The 15,761-nt window shown below is 40.3% G+C and overlaps 1 protein-coding gene across 6 annotated transcripts in view; it reads right to left on the bottom strand.

The window, feature by feature from the left end:
- LOC124871460 (dehydrogenase/reductase SDR family member on chromosome X-like) overlaps positions 1–15,761 on the bottom strand; it is a 63,213-nt gene that overhangs the window by 25,637 nt on the left and 21,815 nt on the right. For 2 of the 6 annotated variants that reach the window (XM_047370773.1, XM_047370770.1), the window contains exons 1-2: positions 8,503–8,706; positions 5,932–6,039 (exon numbers count right to left, since the gene is read on the bottom strand). In XM_047370773.1, coding sequence (XP_047226729.1) covers positions 5,932–6,039; positions 8,503–8,608 — 214 coding nt within the window. In that variant the 5' untranslated portion in view covers positions 8,609–8,706. Of the gene's footprint in view, positions 1–5,931; positions 6,040–8,350; positions 8,441–8,502; positions 8,707–8,727; positions 9,013–15,761 lie in introns of those variants that run through there. The other 4 variants (XM_047370768.1, XM_047370769.1, XM_047370772.1 and 1 more) reach the window with 4 other exon arrangements.

Raw genomic sequence — 15,761 nt, 5'->3', positions numbered from 1 at the left:
GATTCAGACTGACATAAAACAAATGAACAGTTTCATGTTTGCTGGATCATTCATTATGAATTTATAATAAAGTAGAGTTAAAATGTAACAAATTACTCAAACACCTCACCAAAACCCCCAAAACATGGAAACAATATAAGCCTATTATAATATAATCTTAATAATTTAAAACATAAATATGCAGGACAACAGTAGTGATATCCCTACATCTATTTTTAAAATGTGGTTCACAAAAAAAAAAAGATAACTGTTTCATTTCAAATTTAAACCTAAAAATATAAACTTCAGTAATTAGCAAATACATTTCCCAGCCTCTTACTCTGACTGCAGCTTAACCTGACATGCACATGGAAAGAGTTTGGATTTACTTAAAAACTAAGTTGAGTCTGAAATAAAATTTCAAAGCAAAACAAAGTGAAAAGATGCAGAGACAAGGGCAGAAGGAATGAGATGGATGTCGTTTGCTGCCCTACATGTTCCCTTTAATTCTGTATTATCACATTTTTCAACTATGTAATTACAAATGTCTCAACACCATGCAAAAACGACAGTACAATTCAACTCATCTTAATTTTAGAACTCAAAACATTAGAAACAGAACAGTAAATATGAGAAACTTCAAGACACACATACCAGCTGTTTCACATGAACCAATACTAGGCAAGACACACATTCACATTTCCCCTTTGGATGTGCACACTGACACACTAACCATGGATTATAACACTGGGCTTTTCAAGGGCACAGCATTATTTGCCCTGATGCACTGCGGTTCAAACACTCACGCATGCGGCTCCTCCATATGAAATGCCACAAGGGTCACACAAACACACAGGCAGCAGACAGGAGAAGGTTGGAGTCTTCCCATCTCTCTTTTTTTTTTGCTGTTGTAAACAATCACTTTAACGTCGTTGACACATTTAAAGACAGGCGTTACACTACACAAAACGTCTACGGAACCCGTGCAACCATTTTTCTTCAGAAGTGGTTCAATAGCGAAATTAGTCCGGAAGCTTTGCACAACCCCGCAGATCACTTTTCAAACTATCGTCTATCTGTTCAGAGGAGACCAAAACTGAACTTTTTGGTCAACATGCAAAATATTTTTGTAGTTAAAAACTAAAATCCTCCTGCCAATTTGATGCTTTCCTTCAGTAGGGACAGGGAAGCGGATGAAAGGATGGATGGAGCAAAATATACAGTAATCCTGTAAGAAAACCTGTTAGAATTTGCAAAAGGCCTAAGATGAGAGGAGGGTTACCTTCCAGCAGAGCTAAACATACAGCCAGAGATACAATGAAATGGTTTAGATTAAAACGTGTTGGAAAGGCCTAGTCAAAGTCCAGACCTAGATCAATGTAAGAATCTGTGGCAAAGTTCAAACATTGAAGTTTACTCGCCATCCAGTCTGACTGAGCTTTGCAAAATGGCAAAACCTTCAGGCAGTAGGTCTCCCACAAAAAATTAGCAGTGAATGTGGCTCAACAAAGTATTAAGTCAGGAAGATTAAAAACAAATCCATGTCACACTTTTTACATTTTTATTTGAAAAAATACATTTAAGAACCATGAACCAATTTTTCTTCCATTACAGAAATACGCAAGACCTTGTGCTGGTCTGTCAAACAAAATCCCATTACAGTATGTTGAAGATTATCGCTGTACTGTGACAAAATGTGAAAATGCTTAAGTGGTATGAAGACTGTTGCAATACACAATAACCTGTGCCATGATACAAAAAATGTTCCACCCTAAAGATAACATTTGATAGAAACTAATGCATTTGACCTCATATGAATTCTGATTTTTAAAAAAAGAAAAACCTAAATGGAACTTGCTTGGAATAACTTTTATTCAGATGTTAAAAGAAAAAAAACTATTAAGATTTACTAAATAGCTCTAATTTCAAGGTTAATAAATGAAAGGCACGAACTCTGTTTATTCTGCACCCATCCCTGTTGAATATATTTATGCCACATGGACACAGTTCGCCTGTCAGACTGTAAAATGAATACAGAAAACAAATCATGCAGGCAGATTCATGAAGTTCTGAGGAGCGCAATCTGCTACTGCTAACAGTGACATTATCGTCCATCAAGGGAGTGGATCTTAAATTTTGTGCATGAAATAGCTGCAAGAGGCAAGATGAGGAGAGTTTATCAGGTAGAGGAAGGAAGGGAACTTATTTACAGTGATCACCAAGACATTTTGTCCCACATGAATGTAGGACATATTTTATAAACTGAGATATTTGACCATGAAAACTAACTGCTGTCATTCATGTTTGTTTTAATTTGCTGTTTTAAATCACAACACTATCACTTCTATACCGGATTTCTTTCGAATATGATGGCAGCGAATTTGCTAACAGGATGAATGCAGGTATAAATAAGGTTCGAAAATGGTCAGAAGACCCTCTGTGTAGTCACCAAGAAATCTGGGTATTATCCAGAATTAAAATTAAAAAGGGGGGAATTTATGACTATGTCCATTTAAATTCATGTTTCGTTATTTTTCTATTAAAATCATATGATAGGCCTTGTTGTAGGTAAGCTTCCTAGTCAGCTTGTTCTTGGAAAAGAAAAGCTCAGACCATCATTACTTCACACAAAGCCTGCAGTTCTTCATTCCCTATTTTCGTCACCTTAAATATTTTTTGTATTCCAGTCTGTTATATTCTCCCTGTAAAAAATCCCACTAAGCAACAATGTTCTTTGTGCACACAGCTGTGTTATATAAAAAAAATCAAATGTCCTGAAAACGCATTCATACTCGTTGAACCTTTCATATTGTCACATTACAATCACAAACTTAAATGTATTTCACTGAAATTTTGATTGAGATGTGATTATTGTACAACCATGAGGAGGAAAGTACATGATAGATGGTTTTTATAATTCTCTACATATAAGAAATCTCACAAGTTGTATGTGGTACTTATTCAGCTCCCTGAGTCGGTACTTTGTAGACCTACCTTCTACTGCATTTGCCGCTGCCGGTATTTGGGGTTATGTATCTACCAGCTGTGAATATCCAGAGTAGGGCAGCAGGATATTAGGAAAACATGCGATATGTGATAATATAAATGACTGTTGTGATGACAATATGGCATGTGATAAACAAAAAAATTAAAAAGTGTTACTGTTTGTCTGCTTTAGGTTCATAGCAAACATAGACCCCAGATAATGAGTTGTCTATGCAGCTACTAAAAAACTAAACAAAACAAAATCATCATCATTTCCATCTCAGCCACAAGGTTTTATTGAAAAAGTTGCTTCTGATGCTTTGGGAATGAAACAACTCAGTTGTAGTTTACCTTGTAAAACATTTTATACTTTGTTGCACAGACAGACTGAATGCATGGTACCTAAATAATTAGCTAACACTCAAGGCAGTTGTTCATGATCTTCATATTGCGAACAGTGATATTGCGATAATAAATTAGGTTTTTTTCCTAACTTCCTTGCAAAATCTTTTTAATTCAGTCATATAAAATCAAGAGTGTCTGTGAACATCAGGTTTGAAGTCTTGCTACAGATTCTCAATTGGATTTATGTCTGGATTTTGACTGGGACACTCTCATACATGCTTTGATTCAAAGCCCTTTATTGTAGCTCTGGCTTTATGCTTAGAGTTGTAGATCTAGAAGCTAAAGTTCAGTTGTGTTCCTGAATCTTCTGCATCCTCCTAGTGGTGTTAATATGGTATTGACCTGCAATTAGCTCCATGTATCTTCCCATCAGTTCATTTCCCTGTCCCTGCTGAAAAATAGCATTCATGAAGTTTTTAGCGTTATTTTTTCCAACACACATTGGCCAGAAATTTCCATTTTGATCTCATCAAACAAGAGGATCTTCTTCCACATATTTGGTGCATCTCCTACCTGGCTTGTGGCATACTGTGAATGGGACTTTTTATGGGTTTCTATTTGGGAATATTGGAGAGCAACAGTGTTAACAGCTGCACCACTCTGCAGCCCCGCTTAGGATATTGTTTTCATAGCTAACCCTGCTTTAAACTTCTTCACAACTTTACCCCTGACCTTTCTGGTGTGTTCCTTGCCCTTCATGATGCTGTTCACTAATGTTCTCTAACAAACCTCTGAGGCCTTCACAGAACAGCTGGATTTGTGCTGACATTAACATACACATGGGTGGCTCAGTTTACTAACTAGGTAAGTTCTAAAGGCAATTGGCTGGATTTTATTTAGGGGTTGGAGAGTAAAGTGGGATACTTCAATCTCTTCAGAATTTACTTTGTCCAGAAATTGGAAAAACCTGTATCAGTTTACTTTCATTTTACAGTTATGCACTACTCTGTGTTAGTGTATCACGCCAAATCCCACTAAAATGTTTTTAAATTATGGCTGTAACACGAGAAAATGAGGAAAAGTTCAAATAAATAAATCTAAATATGTTTTGCAAGGCACTTTACCACCATTTCAACCCTGTTATCCACCATCTATTATTTGACAGTGCAGAGGCTCAAAACAAACTCTCCTCCTCCTCATGCGGGCACTACACCAAAACTCCACCTGAAACATGCATCCCCTCCATTATCAGAGCCGTAGCCACTTTACCCTAAATATTCATACTCCATGAATTCAGTTGGTGGATTTGCAGTGGAGATAGATGCACAGTCATCAGCTGTGGGATTAGTCAAAAAACACAAAGGATCGTCTGAAGCCACAATAGACACTTGACTGAGTTCTTGTATGATTTATTTATTCATCCGTAGCACACTCTCAAATACTTGGCAAATCTCATTATTGTACAACTAGTATTCTAGCGAAGAACACTCAGACTCTGACTTTCTGCTGTAGAATCTAAACACAATAGTCGATGGAACTGATTTTGTAACAGTGCAACAATCTAAAGTCTCTCTGCTTGAGTGACGCTCGCAAAACAGCAAAAATACTACAAACCTCTGCTGGGAGATCCATCATCTATTATTTGTTGGGAGAAATACAATGAAGTTTATTGCTCACGCAAATAGCAGACAAACTGAGATTTGAATTTTTTCCATAAATAATTTCTTTCTCACCTTTTTTTGTTTGCCCACCCATAATGTAAGAGTACATAAATAACATTTATATAACTGGTATTTTGATTGCTTCAACTTTTGTGCTTGTTAAGAGGTCAGTCCAACAACTTTGCACTGCAATGCTAATACCACAATGAATTGAAAACTATTTGACGGACAATTTTATTCTCATACACTCATATTTCCCTTGTGCGCAGCAGGGCTATGGAGAGTGGCTCCTGATCCCCCTTGCAGGAGCAATATAGCTGCAAGTCACCAATTGAGGTGGCTGAAGTCGGGAACACACCTGAGGGCAGACAGGGATTGCTAAAGCAACCAAATGACAAGCCGGCAGGTGGTCGATGAGTCAAAATCACTTTGGATTTCCACTTTTGTGTAGAAGCTCATGAAATTCTAGGAGCCCAGTCATTCCTTTCACCTTTGGTTTGTTTAATGTTTTCAGACTCAATAGCATTTGTGATATTTCTCCTATGTTTCCTGGTGTGTTTTTATTCCTAATAGAAGAAAGAATATAGAGACTTTAGGAAATCTGACCTTTTTAGTAAAGCTGCTCATGGATAATCCACAAAAGCTCTTATGGCAGATTCTGATGATTCAGTAAAAAAAACAATATTAGAATCTATCCCATCTTTAAAAACATTTCTCTGTATTCTTGATCCTTCACTTTCTATAGTTTTTTTCTTTTATTTATTTTGTTGTCTTGGAGATTCCCTTAATGTTAACTCCCTTCCAAATTAGTGTGTTGTAAAACAACTTGGAATATAAATATATAAAACTCTTTATCCAAGTTATACATATTTTTATTAAGATGAAAGAAAATTTTATGTATACATTTCCATTTTTATATATCTTAACTTGTAGGTCAATGATCAGGTGCTTGATACTGTACCTATAATAACATGTGCTCCCAGTCTGGCCAAGTGCCGGACCACCTCATAGCCGATTCCCCTGCCTCCTCCTGTCACTATGGCAACCTTGCCATGTTGTCTGGGCATCACTGGTGGAGTCAGAAGAGGAAATAGATATCGAAGAAAATTTTATTTATTTAATATAAGAATTCCTTGTAATTAGCCTATGCTGTTGACAACTTGTAAAACCCACATAGACTTGATGTAAAAACATTCTTCAAATTGTAAATCAACGCGTTACCATATATGTTACATTCAGTTGAATTTTATTTACTTTATTCATATATCGCCAATTCCCAACAAACATCTCAATTTATACAGAATTAATTTCAGTCCAATTTAAGATCAATCCAAATTCCATAAATTCCATATCAGATCATCACATTTAATTAGTAAAAATTCAAAGTAGAACTTCACAATATCTTGAATAACAATCCTTATTGTATTATCAGTGTTTGCAATATTGCAGTCACAAAGGAGTGCTTGGATCCATTATCTGGTATTTTAAGTGTCATGCACTAACGCCTTGTGCATACAGAAAACATATTTGGCCAGGTGCCCTTAATGTTCACACCCGGCATATACACTCCCCGGCCACTTTATTAGGTACACCTTGCTAGTACCGGGTTGGACCCCCTTTTGCCTTCAGAACTGCCTTAATCCTTCGTGGCATAGATTCAACAAGGTACTGGGAACATTCCTGCAGATTTGTCGGCTGCACATCCATGATGGAATCTCCCGTTCCACCACATCCCAAAGGTGCTCTTTTGGATTGAGATCTGGTGACTGTGGAGGCTATTTGAGTACATTGAACTCATTGTCATGTTCAAGAAACCAGTCTGACATGATTCGTGCTTTATGACATGGCGCATTATCCTGCTGGAAGTAACCATCAGAAGATGGGTACACTGTGGTCATAAAGGGATGGACATGGTCAGCAACAATACTCAGGTAGGCTGTGGCGTTGACACAATGCTCAGTTAGTACTAATGGGCCCAAAGTGTGCCAAGATAATATCACCCACACCATTACACCACCACCACCAGCCTGAACCGTTGATACAAGGCAGGATGGATCCATGCTTTCATGTTGTTGACGCCTAATTCTAACCCTACCATCCAAATGTCACAGCAGATATCGAGACTCATCCGACCAGGCAACGTTTTTCCAATCTTCTATTGTCCAGTTTTGGTGAGCCTGTGCAAATTGTAGCCTCAGTTTCCTGTTCTTAGCTGACAGGAGTGGCACCCGGTGTGGTCTTCTGCTGCTGTAGCCCATCTGCCTCGAGGTTTTACGTGTTGTGTGTTCAGAAATGCTCGTCTGCATGCCTTGGTTGTAATGAGTGGTTATTTGAGTAACTGTTGTCTTTCTATCAGCTCAACCAGTCTGGCCATCCTCCTCTGACCTCAACAAGGCATTTGCGCCCACAGAACTGCTGCTCACTGGATATTTTCTCTTTTTCGGACCATTCTCTGTAAACCCTAGAGATGGTAGTGCGTGAAAATCCCAGTAGATCAACAGTTTCTGAAATACCAGACCAGGCCGTCTGGCAACAACAACCATGCCACGTTCAAAGTCACTTAAATCACCTTTCTTCCCATTCTGATGCTCGGTTTGAACTGCAGCAGATCGTCTTGACCATGTCTACATGCCTAAATGTATTGAGTTGCTGCCATGTGATTGGCTGATTAGAAATTTGCGTTAACGAGTTGGACATGTGTACCTCATTAAGTGGCCGGTGAGTGTATATTGTAATGGCTGAGAAAAGCTCACAGAGAGTGGTCTAAACATTGGTTTAAAAAAAAAAAGAACAGTGTCAGACAAATATGAGTTAATCGCAATCAGTTAACTTCATTTTTACCAACAGAATCACAATTACAAAATCTACAGATTTTCCTGATATTGTGCAGGTGTAATCTATAGAATAATAAATCATCGTCTATCCAGATTTTGAACAAATTTATGCGTCCGTAGTAAAGGTAAACTCAAATAACTTGAAGTTAAATTAAAGTAACCAAACATTAACTGTATACAAGAAAAAAATGTGGAGATGTGTATATATAAGCTCACATTAAACTTAAATCCTGCAGCAAAGCAATTAGATTGGCCAATGTCGAACGTGAGCTCATGACTTCAGCTTCTGTAAACCAAACTGCATCACAAAAAGTTACTATTTCAACTCGCATCACTCTGAAACAAATACAAATGCTTAGGAGCGCAAGATTTAATGTTTACTGTAGTTAGTGGGTTAACCAGGCAAATTCGGCAATATAAAATCCCAAGAAAGCTTTTTAAGACCTGTGTTTTCAGCTCTTTTTCTTAACCTAGCTACCATGGCTACCTTAGCATAACACGCATAGAGTCAGCCCATGACGAAATGATAAAGCTAAAACTGCTCACCAGGTTTTAATGAGCCGGGTAACTCCTGCATTCACATACATACTCCCGTTCACTATGTATAAGCCAACGCTACGTTATTGGGGATCGACACAAACTTGAATAACATGTCCAACGTTTGGTGAAATGAACAACTAAAAGGGGAAAACACTAACCTGGCAGTTTTAAAGGTTTGTTTAGCAGCTGAGCCAGCAGGACCTTAAAGCCAAGCAGGTAAAGCTTGATAGCAGGTAGAAGATGAAACCGAAGAGCAGCCCACATCCTTAACGGCAGCAGAAAAATCAGTCAGTCTACACGGGCAGAGCGAAACAAGACGCTGGGACGCATTCCAATATGAAGTTGTGCATCCTCAAATCTTAAGCCTGGTTAACTTTACTAACTTTTTTCTACTGAAGAGTTGTCCTGAGAAATACGATCTCTTCAGCTCTTCCAAAGTGTGACATAGAGGAGTCGTTGCTTCTGTTTGATGTGCTTTCTCTGTAGGTCCTGCATATTGCTTCCTTCAGCTCGCTGACTACCTCATTAACTGCTGCCAGAGAGGTCACATACTTCAGAAGCAACAGCCATTTGACACCCCAGTCTGATCCATAATTTCCCCAGACAGGCTTTAAGAGCGTGTGTCTGGAGCTGAAGAAGCCCCTGTCCGCAGCGCTGTGTCAGATGTTTGACTGACTGGTGGTCTGGCAGTTAGCTTTTCCTCTCCTGGGATCATTTCAGTCTGTCACAGCTGTCAGCTCTTACTGGAGGCCAAGGTGATAACTGTTAAATAAAACCTTAGCAAGCACAGTGCTTTGCAAAAGTATTTACACCCTTTGAACCTTTTCATATTTTGTCATGTTACAGCCACAAACTTTAATGTATTTTATTGGGAGTTTAGATTTTTGTAATGTAGCTATGCATCTCCTGCTCAAGAACCATCAACACCGGTGCTCCCCAGGGGTGTGTTCTCTCTCCACTCTTCTCTATGAACAAAATGACTGCATCTCAGCGAACCTGTCCATCATTGGTCTATTTCAGAACAATGACGAGTCTGCATACAGACAGAAAGTGGATCGGTTGGTCCACTGGTGCACTCAGAACCACCTGCAGATAAACCCACTAAAGACAGTGGAGATGACAGTGGAACACCCCCTACCAGAGAGCACCCCCTACACTCCCTCCCCTCACTATCCTCAACAACACTGTGGATCACTTCCGGTTCCTAGGAGCCACCTTTTCTCGGGACCTGAGGTGGTCCTCACACATAGACACTGTTCGGAAGAAGGCTCAGCAGAGACTGTACTTCCTACGGCAACCCGAGAAGTACAACCTTCCACAGGAGCTCCTGTCCATCTGCATCATTCAGTCTGCTTTGTGCTTATCCATCTCTGTGTGGTTTGGCTCATCTACAATGCAGGACAGGTCCAAAGTGCAGTGAACAATTAGACCTGCAGAGAGGATCATCAAGCTTGACCTTCCCTCCATTCATGACTTTAACAGGTCTAGGGTCACAAAAATGGCAGCTAACATCCTCGTCATAGGTTCTTTAGACTTTACCTTTATGTTGGCGCTACAGAGCGCTAATGGCAAAAACGACTTGCCACAGAGCTTTGCACATGTAGAAATTGACTTTTTTTGCCATTTGTTCTCTGCAAAATAGCCCAACTTGAGTCATATTCAATGGAGAGCATCTATCATCTTTAAGTCTTGACAAAAAATCTTGTTTGGTTTTAACTCTGGACTTTGACTGGGCCATTCTAACACATAAATATGCTTTAATCGAAATCATTCCACTTTAGCTCTGGATGTGAATTTATGGTTTCCTCCTGAAAGGTAGACTTCTTCCACAGTGTCAAGTCTTTTGCTGCTTCTGACAGGTTTTCTTCTTGTATTACAGTGTATGTAGCTTCATGTATTTTTCCATAAATTTCCCTGCAGAAGAAAAGCATCACCACAGCATAATGCTGCAACAACTATGGGTCAGTGTGTGGATGGTGTGTTCAGGGTGATGTTCATTGTTCATAGTCCAACACACATTGACCTACACATCCGCTTATAGGTCAAAAATGTTTAACCTCTGACTTGAGCACTTTCTTCTACAAGCGTGTGTTGTCCCCTATATGAGTTGTGACAAACTGCGAACAGGGTGCCCTATGTCTTACTTTCAACAATGTCTTTGTTTTTGCAAGTTCATAAAGGCCAGATTTGTGGAGTGCATGACTAATAGTTGTCTTGTGGACAGATTCTGCCACATGAGCTATTAGTTTAGATGGACGGACATTTTAGGTTTGCTGTTGCACTATGCTCTGTCCATTTTCAGATGGTAGATTGAACAGTGCTCTGAGAGATGTACAATGCTTGGGAAATTGTTTAGTAACTTAAGCCAGCATTAACCTTCTCTACAACGTTATCCATTCCTTGGTCTCCAAGATGCGGCATGTTCACGAATGTTCTCTAACAAAGCTATGAGGCCCTCAAAGAGCAGCTGTATTTATACTCACATTAAATTGCACACAAAGGCTTTATTGGATTTTATTTTGGGACATCAAAGGAAAGGTGGCTGAACTCACTGGAGACCACACTCTTCCAATTTTTATTTGTAAAAAAAAATTTGGAAATTATAAATCCTTCCACTTCACTTTCATGCACTACTTTGTGTTGAGCTAATAAAACATAGGTGGTGTTGAGCAATAAAATACATTTCTGGATGTAATGGGGCAAAGTGTAGAAAAATTAAGTTCTGTTCCCTAAACAAACATGTACAGTCACCATTTGAGCACGTCTCATTCTTTCAGCTTTACACTTGGTCAGAGTTTTGTTAGCGACCCGAGCAAACAGACTCCAGACCAAAATAGTATTGATTAATCTCATCATTTAGTGTCAGGACATAATGGCAAAAGTCCTTCGCAAACCACATGTGTAAAGTAAGAAATGTAGTCGAGTGGCTGAAAAAACAAGAAATTATTTGAGACTTTTACTTTTAATTGTATTTCCCTTTCAGCTGAAACACTCATCTGTCCCAAATACCTGAGTACTTTATAATCTTCTTGTAAGCATAATGCATTCACTGACAACAGCAACTGAATGTTAAATCCTAAAAACAGTTCACATAAATAATGACCGTGAAACTAAATTCTAATTTACTTTTTATTTAAGTCTAAGTGTCCACATTAGAGGATTATTTCCATCACTTAAAAGGACACCTGTTGCTCTGAGTGGAAATCCCGGTGTATTTTAAATTCCCAGTTTTCAGGTCTCTGTGTTGGTGCACAGTTTGTGTAAGTGTGTGTGTGTGTGTGTGTGTGTGTGTGTTTCTTTCCACCCTCTGCTCTAGAGCGTCCCCTGGCAGGTGCTGCTGATCAGAGTCTAATTACTGGGTTTCTTAAGGAGCTGAGACTAGGAGGGAGACATCAGCCCGTCGCTTCATTTTTGAGTGGTAACTGACTGTGGTGTGTAGTGCTTTCGCATACATTTACCTGGTTCTTCCTTTCCAGAGAAGAACCAGTCCCTTGCTGTTGTCTGGATTCTGAATTTTGGGTTTCTCATCTAACTATGAACACTCTCCAAAATCTTGTGGAAGATGTTTACAGAATAGTTAAAGTTGCTATCGCAGGTAACGATGGCTCCATCAATAAATTGGACCTTGTGGTTTAAGAATAGGGTGTCATCAAAGTTGATGTACATGTAAAAGTAGATCGACAAATGCTTTTGACAATATAGTGTATGTTGTCTTGTGTTGCATATCTTTTCTCCCTTAGTATTCCGTTCAACGTATTATCAGTTAACCCTGACTAATTGAAGGGCTTCATTTAGAGCTGTTGCATCTGTGTTACCAATCAACTTAAGAAGATTGTTTGCAAAGGTTTGCAGAAAATTCCTTACAATGTCGATAACAAATCAAAAAGATGCATGGAGTTCTTTATGTTTATCACTTTCCCTTGTTAAGTAACAAAAATGGAAAATAGAAGTCATCACGTTATGAAATCCTCTTCTGTAAGAATCATCTCAAAAAGCTTTTTAAAGTTATTTAAGAATCGCTCAGACCCTATTTAGATTTGACTCATTCTTCCTGTAAAAGCTTTCTATTTCTGCGAAAATTGCTATGCTGTCTTGCGCTGTTTTTTATTCAGTCTCCTTATCAGTGATATTAAAGTCTGTCTTAACTATTCATGGCTAACGTTTATAATGGCTTCCCTACAAGGTTGATTATGGTTTATGATGTGAGCTAAGGATCATTACCTTCATGTGGAAACCATCCTTCTTTCAACTTTATCATTTTTAAAAGCAATGGCCTTTGTATTTAGATTCATTATTCCTATAAATTTCATAATATAAAAGATCACAATAAGAATTCAAATTTATTGTAAAAACAATAAACTCAAATTGATTAGAGTTTATTGATTGATGTAGTTGGGATTGTTTATAAGGGCATCAATTAACATGTAAATGTTTGGAAATAATTATAATGCAATTATTGTGTGCTATTTAGCAGTACAATAGCACCACTTTATAGGTGTGCTAAATAATCTTTTTGATAATGGGTAATACTTTTCTCAGAGCACTTGTGTTTGTTGCGCTCTGGCTGTATGCAGTGACAGAGGTAGTGTCAAAACAAGATGATGATGGTTATGACTTTTTTTATATACCATTTTCTTATCCTCACTTTTATTGTTATTGCAATAACTGCCACAGTATACAGTATCATATATCAATCTATGACTTCCTATTTCACTGAGATGTAAATATGACACAGAGACATAACACAGAAGTCAATTTCTCTTAGGTCCTCCTCAAAATTGAGAAGACGAGAACATAGCAGATGTGGGTTGCCCATCATAAATTGGGAAGTGGCAACTTGCCTCAACCCACCCATATCTTCATAACGTAAAGTTATGCATATAACTACTGTTCCCTGAAGGAGAGTAACGAAGTGCAACACATGAGTATGGGATATCACGCCCTGCGTGCCCTGGCTGAAGCCACCTCTAATAACGCCTCGTAGGCAAATGATGTGATGACGACAGGTGACAGGCCCCACCTGCACTGTATACCTGCCCATCATCGTCGTCATTACTCAGTTCGGTAGCCGCTATTCACCGAGCCCAGCTGAGCAGCGGGGCAGCAATGTGTTGTACTTCGTTACTCTCCTTCAGGGAACAGTAGTTATATGCATAACTTTACGTTCCCTTTCAGTTGATTCACTCAGTACAACACATGAGTATGGGACATATATAAACGCCCTGCAGAACAGCCATCAAACCTGGATCATGCACTGCATACTAGTGCAGCACGTCAGACCCAGCAGAGAGAACAGAGTGAGCCACAGAAGGGGTTGTCACATCCAAATGATAAAACTTTACAAATGTGTGTGGCAAAGGCCAACTGGCTGTAGCACAAATGTCACTCATGGGCACCCCTCTAAATAGGGCCCAGAAGGGTCGCTATGCCCCTGGTGGAGTGAGCCCTCACACCACGTGGCATTGGGAGACCTCTGTTGCTGTAAGCTAGAAAAATAGCCTCCACAATCCAGTGAGAGATTCTTTGTCTGGACAGAGCTTTCCCCCTTTCTGGGTTAGCAATAAACACAAACAGTTGATCACGTAACCTCACAGTCTGTGTACGGTCAATGTAACTGCGCAGTGCACGTAAAGGGCACAGGAAGTGTAACCTCCTTTGTTCCTCAGATGCAAAAGGAGGTGGACAAAAACTAGAAAGCTCCATAGTCATGGAGCTGTAGTCCGAAGGTATAACCTTAGGAAGGTAAGCTGCACTAGGTTGCAAGGTGACCTTGGAACCATCAGGTGAAAAGTGTATGCAGGTAGGATTTACGGACAAAGCATGGAGGTCTCCAACCCACTTTGCAGTTGTCAGAGCAGGAAGCAGAGCAAGCTTATATGAAAGGAACTTCACATCTACTGACTCCAAAGGTTCAAATGGAGGGTCACAAAGAGCTTCTAGTACCAATGTGAGATCTCAGGAAGGAAAACTGGATTTAATCACAGGTCTGAGTCTACGCACCCCCTTTAAGAAGCATACAGCCAGAGGATGAGCACCTGGTGTGACTCCATTAAAACCAATATGGCAGGCAGAAATGGCAGCCAAGTAGACCTTAACTGTGGAAACTTAAAGACCTTTATCCAGCAGATCCTGCAAAAACGTTAAAACTTCCACCATTGAGTACTGAAATGGAACAATGTGCTTGTCCTCACACCACTGCTCAAAAGCCCGCCATTTATAAGCATATAAGCCTCTAGTGGAGGATGTTCTTGCAATCCGGATTGTTGCCACCACATCAGGGGGGAGGCCTTTGGCTAATAAGCTGGACCTCTCAGCAGGTAGGCATGCAGCTTCCACAGCTCTGGGTGTGGATGAAATATCTCCCCCCCCCCCCCCCCCCCCCCCCCCCCGCCTGAGTGAGGAGATCCCGGCAAACGGGGAGTTGCCACGGCTCTGCTCCCAGCAGGCTGATTATCTCGGAATACTATGACTTTGCAGGCCAACAGGGTGCTACCAAAATTAGGGACAGACCCTGTTTGTGCACCCTCTCTAGTACAGGTAGTATCATTTCCACTGGGGGGAATGCATACAGGAGTACATTGGGCCATGGATGGGCCAGGGCATCCACTCCCAGTGGGGCATCCTGATCTATTATGGAAAAGAACAGAGGACAGTGGGTGTTGGCTCTGGTGGCAAAAAGATCTACTGCTGCTGTTCCAAACAGACACCATATTTGTCTCACCACGGAAGGGTGAAGCCTCCACTCTCTCACCCGAGGTCCGCCTCTGGAGAGCAAATCTGCACCCAGATTCAGTCGTCCCGGGACATGAGTAGCTCTGATAGACAGAAAGCGTATGTTGCACCACTGCAACAGGGTGTGTGATAGCTTCAGGAGATGAAGTGAACGAGTCCCTCCCTGTCTGTTTATGTATGAAATCACAGTGGTGTTGTCTGTCCTGACCAGAACATGTTGGTTTAACATAACCTGGCAGAAATGTTGCAGAGCCAGCAGAACCGCTAAGAGCTCCAGGTAGTTTATGTGGAGTTTGGATTGTACTGGTGTCCAAACCCCCCTTACCGCCATGCTATCGCACAACGCGCCCCACCCCCTCAGGGAGGCATCCGTGGATACCACCTTGCGAAAGGTTACTCTCCCTATTGGCGAACCTCGGCACAACAGTCCTGGTTCCCGCCAAGGGCTGAGGACCGACATACAGGCAGTGGTTATCATTAGCTTTCTGCTGCGGTGACGCCATGCACACAACCGGTGAGAGCGGGTCCACTGCTGGAACGGGAGCATCTTCAGTAGACCGAGTGGTACCACTGCAATCATAGATGCCATCATTCCCATCAGTTGTAAGATAGTCTGGAAACGCAGTTTGTGTCCCAACTGAAACTGAGTGAGGCAGCGGTAAAACGCGGCCACTCTGTGGTCGGA

Source organism: Girardinichthys multiradiatus, chromosome 7, assembly GCF_021462225.1.
Source record: "Girardinichthys multiradiatus isolate DD_20200921_A chromosome 7, DD_fGirMul_XY1, whole genome shotgun sequence".
NCBI lineage: Eukaryota > Metazoa > Chordata > Actinopteri > Cyprinodontiformes > Goodeidae > Girardinichthys > Girardinichthys multiradiatus.
Note: the sequence above shows the minus strand (reverse complement) of the source record. Positions and strands in the feature narration are given on the sequence as shown.